At 45.8% G+C, this 21710-nt stretch overlaps 1 protein-coding gene across 1 annotated transcript in view; it reads left to right on the forward strand.

Annotated features, from left to right (window-relative positions):
- The window catches only part of LOC115122263 (glutamate receptor ionotropic, NMDA 2A-like), a 192983-nt gene that overhangs the window by 151418 nt on the left and 19855 nt on the right, over positions 1-21710 (forward strand). Inside the window, 4 exon segments of the mRNA XM_065002173.1 lie at positions 2419-2648; positions 3677-3837; positions 12454-12641; positions 20736-20974. Coding sequence (XP_064858245.1) covers positions 2419-2648; positions 3677-3837; positions 12454-12641; positions 20736-20974 — 818 coding nt within the window.

A 21710-nucleotide genomic window follows, 5' to 3' on the forward strand; every position in this document is an offset into this window, starting at 1 on the left:
TACAGTAGTACCAGGTAGTAATGAGGTTATATACAGGTACCAGGTAGTAATGAGGTTATATACAGGAGTACCAGGTAGTAATGAGGTTATATACAGTAGTACCAGGTAGTAATGAGGTTATATACAGGAGTACCAGGTAGTAATGAGGTTATATACAGGAGTACCAGGTAGTAATGAGGTTATATACAGGAGTACCAGGTAGTAATGAGGTTATATACAGGAGTACCAGGTAGTAATGAGGTTATATACAGGAGTACCAGGTAGTAATGAGGTTATATACAGTAGTACCAGGTAGTCATGAGGTTATATACAGTAGTACCAGGTAGTAATGAGGTTATATACAGGAGTACCAGGTAGTAATGAGGTTATATACAGGAGTACCAGGTAGTAATGAGGTTATATACAGGAGTACCAGGTAGTAATGAGGTTATATACAGTAGTACCAGGTAGTAATGAGGTTATATACAGGAGTACCAGGTAGTAATGAGGTTATATACAGGAGTGAGGAGGTTATATACAGGAGTACCAGGTAGTAATGAGGTTATATACAGTAGTACCAGGTAGTCATGAGGTTATATATGAGGTTATGAGGTTATATACAGTAGTACCAGGTAGTAATGAGGTTATATACAGTAGTACCAGGTAGTAATGAGGTTATATACAGGGAGTACCAGGTAGTAATGAGGTTATATACAGGAGTACCAGGTAGTAATGAGGTTATATACAGTAGTACCAGGTAGTAATGAGGTTATATACAGGAGTACCAGGTAGTAATGAGGTTATATACAGGAGTACCAGGTAGTAATGAGGCCTTATACAGTAGTACCAGGTAGTAATGAGGTTATATACAGGAGTACCAGGTAGTAATGAGGTTATATACAGGAGTACCAGGTAGTAATGAGGTTATATATAGGAGTACCAGGTAGTAATGAGGTTATATACAGTAGTACCAGGTAGTAATGAGGTTATATACAGTAGTACCAGGTAGTAATGAGGTTATATACAGGAGTACCAGGTAGTAATGAGGTTATATACAGGAGTACCAGGTAGTAATGAGGTTATATACAGGAGTACCAGGTAGTAATGAGGTTATATACAGTAGTACCAGGTAGTAATGAGGTTATATACAGGAGTACCAGGTAGTAATGAGGTTATATATAGGAGTACCAGGTAGTAATGAGGTTATATACAGTAGTACCAGGTAGTAATGAGGTTATATACAGTAGTACCAGGTAGTAATGATGTTATATACAGGGAGTACCAGGTAGTAATGAGGTTATATACCAGGAGTACCAGGTAGTAATGAGGTTATATACAGGAGTAACAGGTAGTAATGAGGTTATATACAGTAGTACCAGGTAGTAATGAGGTTATATACAGTAGTACCAGGTAGCAATGAGGTTATATACAGGAGTACCAGGTAGTAATGAGGCCTTATACAGGAATACCAGGTAGTAATGGGGTTATATACAGGGAGTACCAGGTAGTAATGAAGTTATATACAGGAGTACCAGGTAGTAATGAGGTTATATACAGGAGTACCAGGTAGTAATGAGGCCTTATACAGGAATACCAGGTAGTAATGAGGTTATATACAGGGAGTACCAGGTAGTAATGAGGTTATATACAGGGATTACCAGGTAGTAATGAGGTTATATACAGGGAGTACCAGGTAGTAATGAGGTTCAATACAGGAGTACCAGGTAGCAATGAGGTTATATACAGGAATATCAGGTAGTAATGAGGTTATATACAGGGAGTACCAGGTAGTAATGAGGTTCAATACAGGAGTACCAGGTAGTAATGAGACTATATACAGGGAGTACCAGGTAGTAATGAGGTCATATACAGGAGTACCAGGTAGTAATGATATATCAGTCTGTCTACACTGCTACCACAGATCTGTTACCTTCCCTTTCCTGGTTTATCACCCTCTCTCTTCCTCTCTGTCCCCCCCTCCCTCCCTCCCTCCCTCTCCTCCCTCCCTCCCTTCCACCCTCCCTCCCTCCCTCCCTCCCTCCCTCCCTCCCTGATTTCTCCCTCCCTCCCTCCCTCCCTCCCTCCCTCCCTCCTGATTTCTCCCTCCCTCCCTCCCTCCCTCCCTCCTGATTTCTCCCTCCCTCCCTCCCTCCCTCCCTCCCTCCCTCCTCCCTACCTCCTGATTTCCTCTCCCTCCCTCCCTCCCTCCCTCCCTCCCTCCCTCCCTCCCTCCCTCCTCCCCTCCCTCCCCTCCCTCCCTCCCTCCCTCCCTCCCTCCCTCCCTCCCTCCCCTCCCCTCCCCTCCCTCCCTCCCTCCCTCCCCCTCCCTCCCTCCCTCCCTCCCTCCCTCCCTCTCTCCCTCTCTCCCTCCCCTCCCCTCCCTCTCTCCCTCCCACCCTCTCTCCCTCCCTCTCTCCCTCCCTCTCTCCCTCCCTCCAGACCCCCACGGTCCGTCGTTCACCGTTGGGAAGGCGGTGTGGCTGCTGTGGGGTCTGGTGTTCAACAACTCTGTCCCGGTTCAGAACCCTAAAGGCACCACCAGTAAGTTCATAGTGTCGGTGTGGGCCTTCTTCGCCGTCATCTTCCTGGCCTCTTACACAGCCAACCTGGCTGCCTTCATGATCCAGGAGGAGTTTGTTGACCAGGTTACGGGACTGTCTGACAACAAGGTACAGGACTGTGTCTGTGTGTGTCTGTGTCTGTCTGTGTCTGTCTGTGTCTGTGTCTGTGTTTGTGTCTGTCTGTGTGTGTGTGTGTGTGTGTGTGTGTGTGTGTGTGTGTGTGTGTGTGTGTGTGTGTGTGTGTGTGTGTGTGTGTGTGTGTGTGTGTGTGTGTGTGTGTGTGTGTGTGTGTGTGTGTCTGTCTGTCTTTTTACATCATTGATGATGAGTTGACATGATGCTGTCAGACAGATGTAGTTGACCTCATGTTCCTTTTTACATCATTGATGATGAGTTGACATGATGCTGTCAGACAGATGAGTGACCTTGTCTTTTTACATCATTGATCTGAGTTGACATGATGCTGTCAGACAGATGTAGTTGACCTCATGTTCCTTTTTACATCATTGATGATGAGTTGACATGATGCTGTCAGACAGATGTAGTTGACCTCATGTTCCTTTTTACATCATTGATGATGAGTTGACATGATGCTGTCAGACAGATGTAGTTGACCTCATGTTCCTTTTTACATCATTGATGATGAGTTGCTATTAGTGATGTGTTGTCTTTTTATTGGTCTCATTGTTATTGGCTGGAGCAAATCATATTTCATTAGGGTAATATTAATATTTTATCTCTCACCCCCCCCTCTCTCTCCCCCCCTCTCTCTCTACCTCTCTCTACACCTCTCTTTCTCTCTGCCCCCCCTCTCTCTCCCCCTCTCTCTCTACACCTCTCTTTCTCTCTGCCCCCCTCTCTCTCCACCTCTCTCTCTACACCTCTCTTTCTATCTCTCTCTCGCCTCCTATCTCTCCCCCTCTCTCTATACCTCTCTCTACACCTCTCTTTCTCTCTCCCCCCTCTCTCTCTCCCCCTCTCTCTATACCTCCCTCTACACCTCTCTTTCTCTCTCTCTGCCCCCCATCTCTCCCCCTCTCTCTCTACACCTCTCTTTCTATCTCTCCCCCTCTCTCTATACCTCTCTACACCTCTCCCCCCCTTCCCCCCCCCCCCCCTCTCTCTCTCCTCTCTAGTTCCAGAACCCATATGCGTACTCCCCTCCATTCCGTTTTGGGACGGTTCCTAACGGTTCGACAGAGAGGAACATCAGGAAGAATTACCCCGACATGCACGAGTACCTGGTGAAATATCACCAAGGAGGAGTGCAGGATGCACTGGTCAGCCTCAAAGCAGGGTACGACACACACCCTGACCCCTGACCCCTAACATCTATCCCCTAGTCTTTAGGTTGTCCTCCCAGCTGGAGATGTTTAGGGGATAGTCTTTAGGTTGTCCTCCCAGCTGGAGATGTTTATGTGGTGTTTAGGGGATAGTCTTTAGGTTGTCCTCCCAGCTGGAGATGTTTATGTGGTGTTTAGGGGATAGTCTTTAGGTTGTCCTCCCAGCTGGAGATGTTTATGTGGTGTTTAGGGGATAGTCTTTAGGTTGTCCTCCCAGCTGGAGATGTTTAGGGGATAGTCTTTAGGTTGTCCTCCCAACTGGAGATGTTTATGTGGTGTTTAGGGGATAGTCCTTAGGTTGTCCTCCCAGCTGGAGATGTTTAGGGGATAGTCTTTAGGTTGTCCTCCCAACTGGAGATGTTTATGTGGTGTTTAGGGGATAGTCCTTAGGTTGTCCTCCCAGCTGGAGATGTTTATGTGGTGTTTAGGGGATAGTCTTTAGGTTGTCCTCCCAGCTGGAGATGTTTAGGGGATAGTCCTTAGGTTGTCCTCCCAGCTGGAGATGTTTAGGGGATAGTCTTTAGGTTGTCCTCCCAGCTGGAGATGTTTATGTGGTGTTTAGGGGATAGTCCTTAGGTTGTCCTCCCAGCTGGAGATGTTTATGTGGTGTTTAGGGGATAGTCTTTAGGTTGTCCTCCCAGCTGGAGATGTTTATGTGGTGTTTAGGGGATAGTCTTTAGGTTGTCCTCCCAGCTGGAGATGTTTATGTGGTGTTTAGGGGATAGTCTTTAGGTTGTCCTCCCAGCTGGAGATGTTTAGGGGATAGTCTTTAGGTTGTCCTCCCAACTGGAGATGTTTATGTGGTGTTTAGGGGATAGTCTTTAGGTTTTCCTTGCAAATGCCAGGGTTGTCGGTTCAATTCCCACACGGGGACCAGTATGAAAGACATATAAAATTGTATTCCCTCACTACTGTAAATATCTCTGGATAAGAGCGTCAGCTAAATGACTAAAAACTTAAGGATTTAGGTCATTTTTATGTGTAGGACCAGACCCAGGAACATGTTTGGCTTGGCGGAAGCATCCAGGATGCAGTAACGGCGTTATCATCTGACGGTCCTCTTCCTTATCGTTATCATCTGACGGTCCTCTTCCCAGGGGGCAGTGACGGCGTTATCATCTGACGGTCCTCTTCCCAGGGGGCAGTGACGGCGTTATCATCTGACGGTCCTCTCCCAGGGGGCAGTGACGGCGTTATCATCTGACGGTCCTCTTCCCAGTGGGCAGTGACAGCGTTATCATCTGACGGTCCTCTCCCAGTGGGCAGTGACAGCGTTATCATCTGACGGTCCTCTTCCCAGTGGGCAGGGACGGCGTTATCATCTGACGGTCCTCTTCCCAGTGGGCAGGGACGGCGTTATCATCTGACGGTCCTCTTCCCAGTGGGCAGGGACGGCGTTATCATCTGACGGTCCTCTTCCCAGTGGGCAGTGACGGCGGTATCGTCTGACGGTCCTCTTCCCAGTGGGCAGTGATGGAGTTATCATCTGACGGTCCTCTTCCCAGTGGGCAGTGACGGCGTTATCATCTGACGGTCCTCTTCCCAGTGGGCAGTGACGGCGTTATCATCTGACGGTCCTCTTCCCAGTGGGCAGTGACGGCGTTATCATCTGACGGTCCTCTTCCCAGTGGGCAGTGACGGCGGTATCATCTGACGGTCCTCTTCCCAGGGGGCAGTGATGGCGTTATCGTCTGACGGTCCTCTTCCCAGTGGGCAGTGACGGCGTTATCATCTGACGGTCCTCTTCCCAGGGGCAGTGATGGCGTTATCATCTGACGGTCCTCTTCCCAGTGGGCAGTGACAGCGTTATCATCTGACGGTCCTCTTCCCAGTGGGAAGTGAAGGCGTTATCATCTGAATCACTGAAGCTCCACAATGGAAGTGTTGGTGGTTTTATGCTCTCGGCCTTTGAATCTGTTCAGGTTGAAGAGTCAGCCGTCTGTTCCGTACAGGATTTCAGACTCCCCCGAGGCAGATTTTCACCTTTGAGTTGGAGGAATGACAGCGATGAAGATTGAAAACAGGATGTTGTCCCTGTTTTAACTCCAGTGTTTCCACCTCGAAGGGTTCCGATTCAGCACCACTGTTCCTGAGTAGCTGATGTCATCATGTCCCGGTGTTATGGTCAATTAGTCAGGATAGAATCAGAGGCACGATGGTTCAGCACCACTGTTCCTGAGTAGCTGACGTCATCATGTCCCGGTGTTATGGTCAATTGGTCAGGATAGAATCAGAGGCACGATGGTTCAGCACCACTGTTCCTGAGCACCGTAGCTGACGTCATCATGTCCCGGTGTTATGGTCAATTGTTCAGGATAGAATCAGAGGCACGATGGTTCACAGAGTCAAAGGCTATGAAGGCCTGGTGTCTATGAAGGCCTGGTGTCTATGAAGGCCTGGTGTCTATGAAGGCCTGGTGTCTATGAAGGCCTGGTGTCTATGAAGGCCTGGTGTCTAGGAAGGCCTGGTGTCTATAAAGGCCTGGTGTCTATGAAGGCCTGGTGTCTATGAAGGCCTGGTGTCTATGAAGGCCTGGTGTCTATGAAGGCCTGGTGTCTATGAAGGCCTTGTGTCTATGAAGGCATGGTGTCTATGAAGGCCTGGTGTCTATAAAGGCCTGGTGTCTATGAAGGCCTGGTGTCTATGAAGGCCTGGTGTCTATGAAGGCCTGGTGTCTATGAAGGCCTGGTGTCTATGAATGCCTGGTGTCTATGAAGGCCTGGTGTCTATGAAGGCCTGGTGTCTATGAAGGCCTGGTGTCTATGAAGGCCTGGTGTCTATGAAGGCCTGGTGTCTATGAAGGCCTTGTGTCTATGAAGGCCTGGTGTCTATGAAGGCCTGGTGTCTATGAAGGCCTGGTGTCTATGAAGGCCTGGTGTCTATGAAGGCCTGGTGTCTATAAAGGCCTGGTGTCTATGAAGGCCTGGTGTCTATGAAGGCCTGGTGTCTATGAAGGCCTGGTGTCTATGAAGGCCTGGTGTCTATGAAGGCCTTGTGTCTATGAAGGCCTGGTGTCTATGAAGGCCTGGTGTCTATGAAGGCCTTGTGTCTATGAAGGCCTGGTGTCTATGAAGGCCTGGTGTCTATGAAGGCCTGGTGTCTATGAAGGCCTGGTGTCTATGAAGGCCTTGTGTCTATGAAGGCCTGGTGTCTATGAAGGCCTGGTGTCTATGAAGGCCTGGTGTCTATGAAGGCCTAGTGTCTATGAAGGCCTGGTGTCTATAAAGGCCTGGTGTCTATGAAGGCCTGGTGTCTATGAAGGCCTGGTGTCTATGAAGGCCTGGTGTCTATGAAGGCCTGGTGTCTATAAAGGCCTGGTGTCTATGAAGGCCTTGTGTCTATGAAGGCCTGGTGTCTATAAAGGCCTTGTGTCTATAAAGGCCTGGTGTCTATGAAGGCCTTGTGTCTATGAAGGCCTGGTGTCTATGAAGGTCTGGTGTCTATAAAGGCCTGGTGTCTATGAAGGCCTGGTGTCTATGAATGCCTGGTGTCTATAAAGGCCTGGTGTCTATGAAGGCCTTGTGTCTATGAAGGCCTGGTGTCTATGAAGGCCTGGTGTCTATGAAGGCCTGGTGTCTATGAAGGCCTGATGTCTATGAAGGCCTGGTGTCTATGAAGGCCTTGTGTCTATAAAGGCCTTGTGTCTATGAAGGCCTTGTGTCTATAAAGGCCTTGTGTCTATGAAGGCCTGGTGTCTATGAAGGCCTGGTGTCTATAAAGGCCTTGTGTCTATGAAGGCCTTGTGTCTATGAAGGCGTGGTGTCTATGAAGGCCTGGTGTCTATAAAGGCCTGGTGTCTATAAAGGTCTTGTGTCTATGAAGGCCTGGTGTCTATGAAGGCCTGGTGTCTATGAAGGCCTGATGTCTATGAAGGCCTGGTGTCTATGAAGGCCTGGTGTCTATGGAGGCCTTGTGTGACGGCCTGGTGTCTATGAAGGCCTGGTGTCTATGAAGGCCTTGTGTCTATGAAGGCCTTGTGTCTATGAAGGCCTGGTGTCTATAAAGGCCTGGTGTCTATAAAGGCCTGGTGTCTATGAAGGCCTGATGTCTATGAAGGCCTGGTGTCTATAAAGGCCTGGTGTCTATAAAGGCCTTGTGTCTATGAAGGCCTGGTGTCTATGAAGGCCTGGTGTCTATGAAGGCCTTGTGTCTATGAAGGCCTGGTGTCTATGAAGGCCTGGTGTCTATGAAGGCCTTGTGTTTATGAAGGCCTGGTGTCTATAAAGGCCTGGTGTCTATGAAGGCCTGGTGTCTATGAAGGCCTGATGTCTATGAAGGCCTGGTGTCTATAAAGGCCTGGTGTCTATAAAGGCCTTGTGTCTATAATGTACAATAGTTCATTTTGCTCCTGGTGTTTTTCTTGCAGTTGTCGTGCTGTGAAGATCCTGTCCTCTGGTTGGGGGGAAAAGCCACACTGAGATTCTGGGAAGATTTCTTCTGATGGGGGAAAGGAGTCGGTTGGCCAGTGTTTTCCTGGTGGTGGACAGGAGGGAGATGTAGTTCCCACAGTCTGCTTTGTCCCATTTTTAACTTATTGAGTGTAGGGGGCAGGATTTTCGTTTTTGGCTAGAAAACGTACCCATATGAAACTGCCTATTTCTCAGGCCCAGAAACTGGAATATGCATTTAATTGTCAGATTAGGATAGAAAACACTCTAAAGTTTCCAAAACTGTCAAAATATTGTCTGTGAGTATAACAGAACTGATATTGCAGGCGAAAACCTGAGGAAAATCAAACCAGGAAGTGCTGTTTTTTCCTGAAAGCTCTCTGTTCCATTGGATGGCTTGCCTCCATTTAAAGGGTTATCAACCAGATTCCTTTTCCTATGGCTTCCTCAAGGTGTCAACAGTCTTTAGACATAGTTTCAGGCTTTTATTTTGAAAAATGAGCAAGAAAGATAACATGGCGTCAGTGGATAGCTGGGTGTTCGCATGAGTTTTGCTTGCGCAACAGAGCGGGGCAGCCATTGCCTCTCCCTCTCCTATTGAAAAAGACAGTCCCGGTTGATATATTATCGATGATATATTTTAAAAACAACCTGAGGATTGATTATAAAAAACGTTTGACATGTTTCTGTGGACATTACGAATACTATTTGGTATTTTGGATATAAAAATAATCTTTATGGTGGAACAAAAGGAACATTTATTGTGTAACTGGGAGTCTCGTGAGTGCAAACATCCGAAGATCATCAAAGGTAAGCGATTTAATCTATTGCTTTTCTGACTTTCGTGACCAATCTACTTGGCTGCTAGCTGTTTGTAATGTTTTGTCTACTGAGAGAGACGTCCTTACATAAATGCTTGGTATGCTTTCGTGACCAATCTACTTGGCTGCTAGCTGTTTGTAATATTTTGTCTACTGAGAGAGATGTCCTTACATAAACACTTGGTGTGCTTTCGCCGAAAAACTTTATTGAAATCTGACACGCAGATTAATTAACAACAAGCTAAACTGTGTTTTGCTATATTGCACTTGTGATTTCATGTAAATGTAATATTTTTAGTAATTTAGTTTGAATTTGGCGCGCTGAAAATGATCCCGCTAATGGGATGGGTGTGTCAAGAAATTTAACCAATTAGGGCACACCTGAGTTCTGCAGGCATTTCCTCGTAATCACAGGTCTTCAGGAGCAGGGCATGTATGTGTTGTAGGAGCACTGGTCCGCCTTCCTTCAGGATTTCAGCTGGAATTTCATCTGGCTGTTGTTGTTCCCCTTCTAAAGGATGGCATCTTGCACCTCCTGCAGGCCAGGAGGTTCTCCCTTGTCCTCCTGCAGGCTGGGTGGTTCTCCCATGTCCTCCTGCAGGCCAGATGGTCCTCCCATGTCCTCCTGCAGGCTGGATGGTTCTGCCATTTCCTCCTGCAGGCTGGGTGGTTCTCCCAAGTCCTCCTGCAGGGTAGGTGGTTCTCCCATGTCCTCCTGCAGGCTTGGAGGTTCTCCCAGGTCCTCCTGCAGGCCAGATGGTCCTCCCATGTCCTCCTGCAGGCTGGATGGTTCTCCCAGGTCCTCCTGCAGGCCAGGAGGTTCTCCAATGTCCTCCGTGGTGGGTCGCTGAGGGATGTGGTCAATATCTTATATTATATATATATTGTTGTGCTTCTGTTGAGGAGCTCCTCGAAGTGTTCTTTCCACTGGGATTGGATTGATTCGTCATGCTTCATTAGCTTTTGCCCATCTTTGGATCGAAGGGGGTTTAGGCCATGTTGACTGGGTCTGTACACCGCCTTGGTGGCGTCGAAGAAGCCTCTTGAGTCGGCCAGCTGCTGGATCTCCAGGACCTTTTCTGTTCACCATGTGGTTTTTAGTTCCCAGCGTTGGACATCTCACTGTGGAGGGAGCTTCTCTTTTGGCCCTGCAGTTGGACATCTCACTGTGGAGGGAGCTTCTCTGTTGGCCCTGCAGTTGGACATCTCACTGTGGAGGGAGCTTCTCTTTTGGCCCTGCAGTTGATATAGTTTTTCCAGGCACAAAAGGTTCCCCACTTGGTGTCAATGAGCTGTTCAATTTCTGAGGCATTCTCATCAGACCAGTCCTTTGGGTCTTACGGTTGTTGGGGTCATCCTTTTGGGTCTTACGGTCGTTGGGGTCTTTGTCCTTTTGGGTCTTACGGTCGTTGGGGGTCATCCTTTTGGGTCTTACTTTTGGTGGTGTCATCCTTTTGGGTCTTACTGTTGGTGGTGTCATCCTTTTGGGTCTTACTGTTGGTGGTGTCATCCTTTTGGGTCTTACGGTCGTTGGGGTCATCCTTTTGGGTCTTAGGGTCGGTGGGGTCTTTGTCCTTTTGGGTCTTACGGTCGGTGGAGTCATACTTTTGGGTCTTACGGTTGGTGGAGTCATCCTTTTGGGTCTTACGGTCGTTGGGGTCATCCTTTTGGGTCTTACGGTCGGTGGAGTCATCCTTTTGGGTCTTACGGTCGTTGGGGTCATCCTTTTGGGTCTTACGGTTGGTGGAGTCATCCTTTTGGGTCTTACGGTCTTTGGGGTCATCCTTTTGGGTCTTACTGTTGGTGGAGTCATCCTTTTGGGTCTTACTGTTGGTGGAGTCATCCTTTTGGGTCTTACGGTCGGTGGAGTCATCCTTTTGGGTCTTACGGTCGGTGGAGTCCTCCTTTTGGGTCTTACGGTTGGTGGAGTCATCCTTTTGGGTCTTACGGTTGGTGGAGTCATCCTTTTGGGTCTTACGGTTGGTGGAGTCATCCTTTTGGGTCTTACGGTTGGTGGAGTCATCCTTTTGGGTCTTACGGTTGGTGGAGTCATCCTTTTGGGTCTTATGGTTGGTGGAGTCATCCTTTTGGGTCTTACGGTTGGTGGAGTCATCCTTTTGGGTCTTACTGTTGGTGGAGTCATCCTTTTGGGTCTTACAGTTGTTGGAGTCATCCTTTTGGGTCTTACGGTTGGTGGAGTCATCCTTTTGGGTCTTACGGTTGGTGGAGTCATCCTTTTGGGTCTTACTGTTGGTGGAGTCATCCTTTTGGGTCTTACAGTCGTTGGAGTCATCCTTTTGGGTCTTACTGTTGGTGGAGTCATCCTTTTGGGTCTTACGGTTGGTGGGGTCATCCTTTTGGGTCTTACGGTTGGTGGAGTCATCCTTTTGGGTCTTACGGTTGGTGGAGTCATCCTTTTGGGTCTTACGGTCGGTGGAGTCATCCTTTTGGGTCTTACGGTTGGTGGAGTCATCCTTTTGGGTCTTACGGTTGGTGGAGTCATCCTTTTGGGTCTTACGGTTGGTGGGGTCATCCTTTTGGGTCTTACGGTTGGTGGAGTCATCCTTTTGGGTCTTACAATCGTGGGGCTCTTCTTGGTCTTATAGCCAAGGTTGTCCTTGCAGGTGTTGACGATGGCGGACTTGATTATGTTCCAGTGTGTTTCAATGAGCTTCAGCCCCTTGCCATTTGAGTGACAGCTAGCAAAGACGCACACACGGCAGAGCGAGCGAGAGCAATGACGTGGTGGATATATCTGACACATATAGTAGTACGCAATTTACCCGGGGACCACTTTTGGCTCGCGAACCACTAGTTTATAGTTCCTCTGTGTGTTTTGTTACAGTAAACTGAGTTTATAGTTCCTCTGTGTGTTTTTGTTACAGTAAACTGAGTTTATAGTTCCTCTGTGTGTTTTGTTACAGTAAACTGAGTTTATAGTTCCTCTGTGTGTTTTGTTACAGTAAACTGAGTTTATAGTTCCTTTGTCTGTTTTTGTTACAGTAAACTGAGTTTATAGTTCCTCTGTGTGTTTTTGTTACAGTAAACTGAGTTTGTAGTTCCTCTGTGTGTTTTTGTTACAGTAAACTGAGTTTATAGTTCCTTTGTGTGTTTTTGTTACAGTAAACTGAGTTTATAGTTCCTCTGTGTGTTTTTGTTACAGTAAACTGAGTTTATAGTTCCTCTGTGTGTTTTGTTACAGTAAACTGAGTTTATAGTTCCTTTGTGTGTTTTTGTTACAGTAAACTGAGTTTATAGTTCCTTTGTGTGTTTTTGTTACAGTAAACTGAGTTTATAGTCCCTCTGTGTGTTTTTGTTACAGTAAACTGAGTTTATAGTTCCTCTGTGTGTTTTGTTACAGTAAACTGGATGCCTTCATCTATGATGCTGCTGTGTTGAACTACGCTGCTGGCAGAGACGAGGGCTGTAAGCTGGTCACCATCGGCAGCGGGTACATCTTCGCCACCACCGGCTACGGCATCGCTCTGCAGAAAGGGTCGCACTGGAAACGACAGGTGGACCTGGCTATACTGGCCATCATAGGAGATGGTAGGACTCTCCTCTCCTCTCCTCTCCTCTTCCTCTCCTCTCCTCTCCTCTCCTCTCCTCTCCTCTCCTCTTCCTCTCCTCTCCTCTCCTCTCCTCTCCTCTCCTCTACTCTCCTTTCATCTCCTCTCCTCTCTCTACCATATTTAACCCTTCTATATCACTGTCCTCTCCTCCCTCAACCAGTCCTGTATTTCTATACTGTATATGTGGTTATTAATGTATATGTAAATACATGTATATGTAAATAGGGTTATATTTAAATAGGGGTATATGTAAATAGTGCATATGTAAATAGGGTGATATTTAAATAGGGTTGTATGTAAATATGGTTATATGTAAATAGGGTGATATTTAAATAGTGTATATGCAAATAGGGTTATATTTAAATAGTGTATTTGTAAATAGGGTATATTTAAACAGGGGTATATGTAAATAGGGTTGTATGTAAATAGAGTTGTATGTAAATAGAGTATATGTAAATATGGTATATGTAAATAGGGCTGTATGTAAATAGAGTATATGTTAATAAGGTATATGTAAATAGGGCTGTATGTAAATAGAGTATATGTAAATATGGTATATGTAAATAGGGCTGTATGTAAATAGAGTATATGTAAATATGGTATATGTAAATAGGGTATATTTAAATAGGGTTGTATGTAAATAGGGTGTATGTAAATACGGTATATTTAAATAGGGTGTATGTAAATAGGGTTGTATGTAAATAGGGTTATATTTAAATAGTGTATTTGTAAATAGGGTATATTTAAATAGGGTATATGTAAATATGGTATATGTAAATAGGGTATATGCAAATAGGGTTATATTTAAATAGTGTATTTGTAAATAGGGTATATTTAAATAGGGTATATGTAAATATGGTATATGTAAATAGGGTATATTTAAATAGGGTATATGTAAATACGGTATATTTAAATAGGGTGTATGTAAATAGGGTTGTATGTAAATAGGGTTGTATGTAAATAGGGTATATTTAAATAGGGTGTATGTAAATATGGTGTATTTAAATAGGGTGTATGTAAATATGGTATATTTAAATAGGGTGTATGTAAATATGGTATATTTAAATAGGGTATATGTAAATAGGGTTGTATGTAAATATGGTGTATTTAAATAGGGTGTATGTAAATATGGTATATTTAAATAGGGTGTATGTAAATATGGTATATTTAAATAGGGTATATGTAAATAGGGTTGTATGTATTTCTGTCTGTTTTTTCATCTGTCTTCTCTACTGTTACACTTCTGTTCAGCCAAGTCCAAGAGAGGAGAACTGGCAAGTAAGCATTTCACTGTGTTGTCTACACCTCGCTGTTTGTGGTCCTCTCCTTTCCTTTCCTTTCTCTCCTCTCCTCTCCTCTCTCTCCTCTCCTCTCCTCTCCTCTCCTCTCCTCTCCTCTCCTCTCCTCTCCTCTCCTTTCCTCTCCTCTCCTTTCCTTTGCTCTCCTTTACTCTCATTTCCTTTCCTCTTCTCTCCTTTCCTCTCCTCCTCTTCCCCTCTCCTCCCTCTTTCCTCTCCATTCCTCTGCTCGGCTCTCCCCTTCTCTTCTCTTCTCCTCTCATCTTCTCTCCTTTCCTCTTCTCTTGTTGCTTGAAAATCCTACCCTCTCTTCTCATCTCTCTTCATATCCTACACTCTCTTCTCGTCTCTCTACATATCCTACTCTCTCTTCTCGTCTCTCTACATATCCTACTCTCTCTTCTCATCTCTCTACATATCCTACCCTCTCTTCTCGTCTCTCTACATATCCTACCCTCTCTTCTTATCTCTCATCTTCTCTCTTCTCGTCTCTCTTCATATCCTACCCTCTCGTCTCTCTACATATCCTACCCTCTCGTCTCTCTACATATCCTACTCTCCTCGTCTCTCTGCTTGTCTCTCTTCATATTCTACATTCTCTTCTCGTCTCTCATCTTCTCTCTTCTCGTCTCTCTTCATATCCTACCCTCTCTTCTTGTCTCTCTACATATCCTACACTCTCTTCTCGTCTCTCTACATATCCTACCCTCTCTTCTCGTCTCTCTACATATCCTACCCTCTCTTCTCGTCTCTCTACATATCCTACCCTCTCGTCTCTCTTCTCGTCTCTCATCTTCTCTCTTCTCGTCTCTCTTCATATCCTACCCTCTCGTCTCTCTACATATCCTACCCTCTCGTCTCTCTACATATCCTACACTCTCCTCTCGTCTCTCGTCTCTCTTCATATTCTACATTCTCTTCTCGTCTCTCTTCATATTCTACATTCTCTGCTTGTCTCTCTACATATCATACACTCTCGTCTCTCTACATATCCTACACTCTCGTCTCTCTACATATCCTACTCTCCTCGTCTCTCTTCTCGTCTCTCCACATATCCTACCCTCTCGTCTCTCTTCATATCCTACATTCTCTTCTCGTCTCTCTTCATATCCTACCCTCTCGTCTCTCTACATATCCTACCCTCTCGTCTCTCTAAATATCCTACACTCTCGTCTCTCTACATATCCTACCCTCGTCTCTCTTCATATCCTACATTCTCGTCTCTCTACATATCCTACTCTCATCTTCTCTCTTCTCGTCTCTCTACATATCCTACCCTCTCGTCTCTCTTCATATCCTACCCTCTCGTCTCTCTAAATATCCTACACTCTCGTCTCTCTACATATCCTACCCTCTCTTATTGTCTCTCTACATATCCTACACTCTCTTCATGTCTCTCTACATTGACATGTTAGTCATTTAGCAGACGCTCTTATCCAGAGCCACTTACAGTTAGCTCACTCATTCTGATTCAGGAGAGAGGGAGGAGAGGAGAGAGTGAGGAGAGGAGGAGAGGGGATGAGAGGAGGGAGGCATGAGAGGAGGTGAGGGGAGGAGAGGAGGAGAGGAGGGAGGCATGAGAGGAGGTGAGGGATGAGAGTGAGGAGAGGAGAGAGGGATGAAAGGAGGAGACAGGGATGAGAGGAGGAGAGAGGGATGAGAGGAGGTGAGGAGAAAGGGAGGAGAGGAGGAGAGAAGGATGAGAGGAGGAGAGGAGACAGGGATGAGAAAGGGGAGAGAGGGAGGAGAGGATAGCAGCAGTACCTGGACCATACAGCTCCACTAAATGGACACAATTTTCCCTGAGGGAAAATGATACACTACAGTGTCACTAACCACTACAGTGTAGAGTATATCCACTACAGTGTCACTAACCACTACAGTGTCACTAACCACTACAGTGTAGAGTATATCCACTACATCTCCACTACAGTGTCACTAACCACTACAGTGTAGAGTATATCCACTACATCTCCACTACAGTGTCACTAATCACTACAGTGTAGAGTATATCCACTACAGTGTCACTAACCACTACAGTGTAGAGTATATCCACTACATCTCCACTACAGTGTAGAGTATATCCACTACATCTCCACTACAGTGTCACTAACCACTACAGTGTATAGTATATCCACTACAGTGTCACTAATCACTACAGTGTAGAGTATATCCACTACAGTGTCACTAACCACTACAGTGTAGAGTATATCCACTACATCTCCACTACAGTGTCACTAACCACTACAGTGTAGAGTATCTCCACTACATTACAGTGTCACTAATCACTACAGTGTAGAGTATATCCACTACATCTCCACTATAGTGTCACTAATCACTACAGTGTAGAGTATATCCACTACATCTCCACTACAGTGTCACTAACCACTACAGTGTAGAGTATATCCACTACAGTGTCACTAACCACTACAGTGTAGAGTATATCCACTACATCTCCACTACAGTGTCACTAATCACTACAGTGTAGAGTATATCCCCTACAGTGTCACTAATCACTACAGTGTAGAGTATATCCACTACATCTCCACTACAGTGTAGAGTATATCCACTACATCTCCACTACAGTGTCACTAACCACTACAGTGTCACTAACCACTACAGTGTCACTAACCACTACAGTGTAGAGTATATCCACTACATCTCCACTACAGTGTCACTAACCACTACAGTGTAGAGTATATCCACTACATCTCCACTACAGTGTCACTAATCACTACAGTGTAGAGTATATCCACTACATCTCCACTACAGTGTAGAGTATATCCACTACATCTCCACTACAGTGTCACTAATCACTACAGTGTAGAGTATATCCACTACATCTCCACTACAGTGTCACTAACCACTACAGTGTAGAGTATATCCACTACAGTGTCACTAATCACTACAGTGTAGAGTATATCCACTACATCTCCACTACAGTGTCACTAACCACTACAGTGTAGAGTATATCCACTACAGTGTCACTAACCACTACAGTGTAGAGTATATCCACTACATCTCCACTACAGTGTCACTAACCACTACAGTGTAGAGTATATCCACTACAGTGTCACTAATCACTACAGTGTAGAGTATATCCACTACATCTCCACTACACTACAGTGTCACTAATCACTACAGTGTAGAGTATATCCACTACATCTCCACTACAGTGTCACTAATCACTACAGTGTAGAGTATATCCACTACATCTCCACTACAGTGTCACTAATCACTACAGTGTAGAGTATATCCACTACAGTGTCACTAATCACTACAGTGTAGAGTATATCCACTACATCTCCACTACAGTGTCACTAATCACTACAGTGTAGAGTATATCCACTACATCTCCACTACAGTGTCACTAATCACTACAATGTAGAGTATATCCACTACAGTGTCACTAATCACTACAGTGTAGAGTATATACACTACATCTCCACTACAGTGTCACTAATCACTACAGTGTAGAGTATATCCACTACATCTCCACTACAGTGTCACTAATCACTACAGTGTAGAGTATATCCACTACATCTCCACTACAGTGTCACTAATCACTACAGTGTAGAGTATATCCACTACAGTGTCACTAATCACTACAGTGTAGAGTATATCCACTACATCTCCACTACAGTGTAGAGTATATCCACTACATCTCCACTACAGTGTCACTAATCACTACAGTGTAGAGTATATCCACTACATCTCCACTACAGTGTCACTAATCACTACAGTGTAGAGTATATCCACTACAGTGTCACTAACCACTACAGTGTAGAGTATATCCACTACATCTCCACTACAGTGTCACTAACCACTACAGTGTCACTAACCACTACAGTGTAGAGTATATCCACCACATCTCCACTACAGTGTCACTAACCACTACAGTGTAGAGTATATCCACTACATCTCCACTACAGTGTCACTAACCACTACAGTGTAGAGTATATCCACTACATCTCCACTACAGTGTCACTAACCACTACAGTGTAGAGTATATCCACTACATCTCCACTACAGTGTCACTAACCACTACAGTGTAGAGTATATCCACTACATCTCCACTACAGTGTCACTAACCACTACAGTGTAGAGTATATCCACTACAGTGTCACTAATCACTACAGTGTAGAGTATATCCACTACATCTCCACTACAGTGTCACTAACCACTACAGTGTAGAGTATATCCACTACATCTCCACTACAGTGTCACTAACCACTACAGTGTAGAGTATATCCACTACATCTCCACTACAGTGTCACTAACCACTACAGTGTAGAGTATATCCACTACAGTGTCACTAATCACTACAGTGTAGAGTATATCCACTACATCTCCACTACAGTGTCACTAACCACTACAGTGTAGAGTATATCCACTACATCTCCACTACAGTGTCACTAACCACTACAGTGTAGAGTATATCCACTACATCTCCACTACAGTGTCACTAATCACTACAGTGTAGAGTATATCCACTACATCTCCACTACAGTGTCACTAACCACTACAGTGTAGAGTATATCCACTACATCTCCACTACAGTGTCACTAACCACTACAGTGTAGAGTATATCCACTACATCTCCACTACAGTGTCACTAATCACTACAGTGTAGAGTATATCCACTACAGTGTCACTAACCACTACAGTGTAGAGTATATCCACTACAGTGTCACTAACCACTACAGTGTAGAGTATATCCACTACATCTCCACTACAGTGTCACTAACCACTACAGTGTAGAGTATATCCACTACAGTGTCACTAACCACTACAGTGTAGAGTATATCCACTACATCTCCACTACAGTGTCACTAATCACTACAGTGTAGAGTATATCCACTACAGTGTCACTAACCACTACAGTGTAGAGTATATCCACTACATCTCCACTACAGTGTCACTAATCACTACAGTGTAGAGTATATCCACTACAGTGTCACTAACCACTACAGTGTAGAGTATATCCACTACATCTCCACTACAGTGTCACTAACCACTACAGTGTAGAGTATATCCACTACATCTCCACTACAGTGTCACTAACCACTACAGTGTCACTAACCACTACAGTGTAGAGTATATCCACTACACTACATTACAACCTTCCCTGCCAGGCCACACAGCCAGCATGTTCCACTCTGGTCCCACTATCTGTCCTTCCTCACAAAGTGTACACTTGTTCCCTTCAGTGATCTGAAAGGAAAGGACTCGAATGAGAAGTAGGAGACTCCCACATGGGATGTAGTGAACGAGTGCACACTTCAGGAATAAGGGTATATTATTGGTAGGCCTGCTATGATAGCTTATAACAGGAAGACAGACCAGCTAGCAGACTACAGTTACCATGGTTACATTCGCACAGCTAGCAGACTACAGTTACCATGGTTACATTCGCACAGCTAGCAGACTACAGTATTACCATCACACAGTTGCCATGGTTATATTCGCACAGCTAGCAGACTACAGTATTACCGTCACACAGTTACCATGGTTACATTCACACAGCCAGCTAGCAGACTACAGTATTACCGTCACACAGTTACCATGGTTACATTCGCACAGCTAGCAGACTACAGTATTACCGTCACACAGTTACCATGGTTACATTCATACAGCCAGCTAGCAGACTATAGTATTACCGTCACACAGTTACCATGGTTACATTCACACAGCCAGCTAGCAGACTATAGTATTACCGTCACACAGTTACCATGGTTACATTCATACAGTCAGCTAGCAGACTACAGTATTACCGTCACACAGTTACCATGGTTACATTCACACAGCCAGCTAGCAGACTATAGTATTACCGTCACACAGTTACCATGGTTACATTCATACAGTCAGCTAGCAGACTACAGTATTACCGTCACACAGTTACCATGGTTACATTCGCACAGCTAGCAGACTACAGTATTACCGTCACACAGTTACCATGGTTACATTCACACAGCCAGCTAGCAGACTACAGTATTACCATCACACAGTTACCATGGTTACATTCACACAGCCAGCTAGCAGACTACAGTATTACCATCACACAGTTACCATGGTTACATTCACACAGCCAGCTAGCAGACTACAGTATTACCATCACAGAGTTACCATGTACACATATTACCGTCTCCCCCTCCTCACCCCTCCTCACCCCCTTCTGTCTCTCCCTCCTCACCCCTCCACACCCCCTTCTGTCTCCCCCTCCTCACCCCTCCTCACCCCCTTCTGTCTCTCCCTCCTCACCCCTCCTCACCCCTTTCTGTCTCCCCTCCTCACCCCTCCTCACCCCCTTCTGTCTCCCCCTCCTCACCCCTCCTCACCCCCTTCTGTCTCCCCCTTCTCACCCCTCCTCACCCCCTTCTGTCTCCCCCTCCTCACCCCTCCTCACCCCCTTCTGTCTCCCCCTCCTCACCCCTCCTCACCCCCTTCTGTCTCTCCCCTCCTCACCCCTCTCCACCCCCTTCTGTCTCCTCCTCCTCACCCCTCCTCACCCCCTTCTGTCTCCCCCTCCTCACCCCTCCTCACCCCCTTCTCTCTCTATCAATAGATCATGTCATAGCCTTTACTTACTGTCTACCTCTCTCTCTCTATCAATAGATCATGTCATAGCCTTTACTTACTGTCTATCTCTCAATCTCTCTATCTCTCTACCTCAAACTCTCTCTCTCCCTGCCCCCTCTCTCTCTCTCTCTCTCTCTCTCTCTCTCTGTCTCTCTCTCTCTCTCTCTCTCTCTCTCTCTCTCCCTCTTCTCCAGGTGAGATGGAGGAGTTGGAGGCTATCTGGCTAACGGGGATCTGTCACAATGAGAAGAACGAGGTGATGTCCAGTCAGCTGGATATAGACAACATGGCCGGAGTGTTTTACATGCTGGCTACCGCCATGGGCCTGTCTCTAATTACCTTCATATCAGAACACCTCTTCTACTGGAGGCTGAGATACTGTTTCACTGGAGTCTGTAATGGACGACCTGGTCTGCTCTTCACCATCAGCAGGGTAAGACTGAAGGGTACTGGGTGGGGGTTAGGGTACTGGGTAGGGTACTGGGTAGGGGTTAGGGTACTGGGTAGGGTACTGGGTAGGGGTTAGGGTACTGGGTAGGGGTTTGGGTACTGGGTAGTGGTTAGGGTACTGGGTAGGGGTTATGTAAGGGTTTTCCTGTGGTAAAGTAGAGGAGGACCAAAACGCAGCGTGGTTATATTGACTCATGTTTAATAAAAACAAATAAACATGAACACTACAAAACAATAAACGTGGAAAACAAAAAACAGCCCTATCTGGTGCAAAACACAGAGACAGGAACAATCACCCACAAACACACAGTGAAACCCAGGCTACCTAAGTATGATTCTCAATCAGAGACAACTAATGACACCTGCCTCTGATTGAGAACCATACTAGGCCGAAACATAGAAATACCCAAAACCTAGAAAAACAAACAGACTGCCCACCCAACTCACGCCCTGACCATACTAAATAAATACAAAACAAAGGAAATAAAGGTCAGAACGTGACAGGTTAGGGTACTGGGTAGGGGTTAGGGTACTGGGTAGGGGTTAGGGTACTGGGTAGGGGTTAGGGTACTGGGTAGGGGTTAGGGTACTGGGTAGGGGTTAGGGTACTGTGTAGGGGTTAGGGTACTGGGTAGGGGTTAGGGTACTGGGTAGGGGTTAGGGTACTGGGTAGGGGTTAGGCTACTTTGTAGGGGTTAGGGAACTGGGTAGGGGTTAGG

The sequence above is a fragment of the Oncorhynchus nerka genome, linkage group LG15 (genome assembly GCF_034236695.1).
Source record: "Oncorhynchus nerka isolate Pitt River linkage group LG15, Oner_Uvic_2.0, whole genome shotgun sequence".
NCBI lineage: Eukaryota > Metazoa > Chordata > Actinopteri > Salmoniformes > Salmonidae > Oncorhynchus > Oncorhynchus nerka.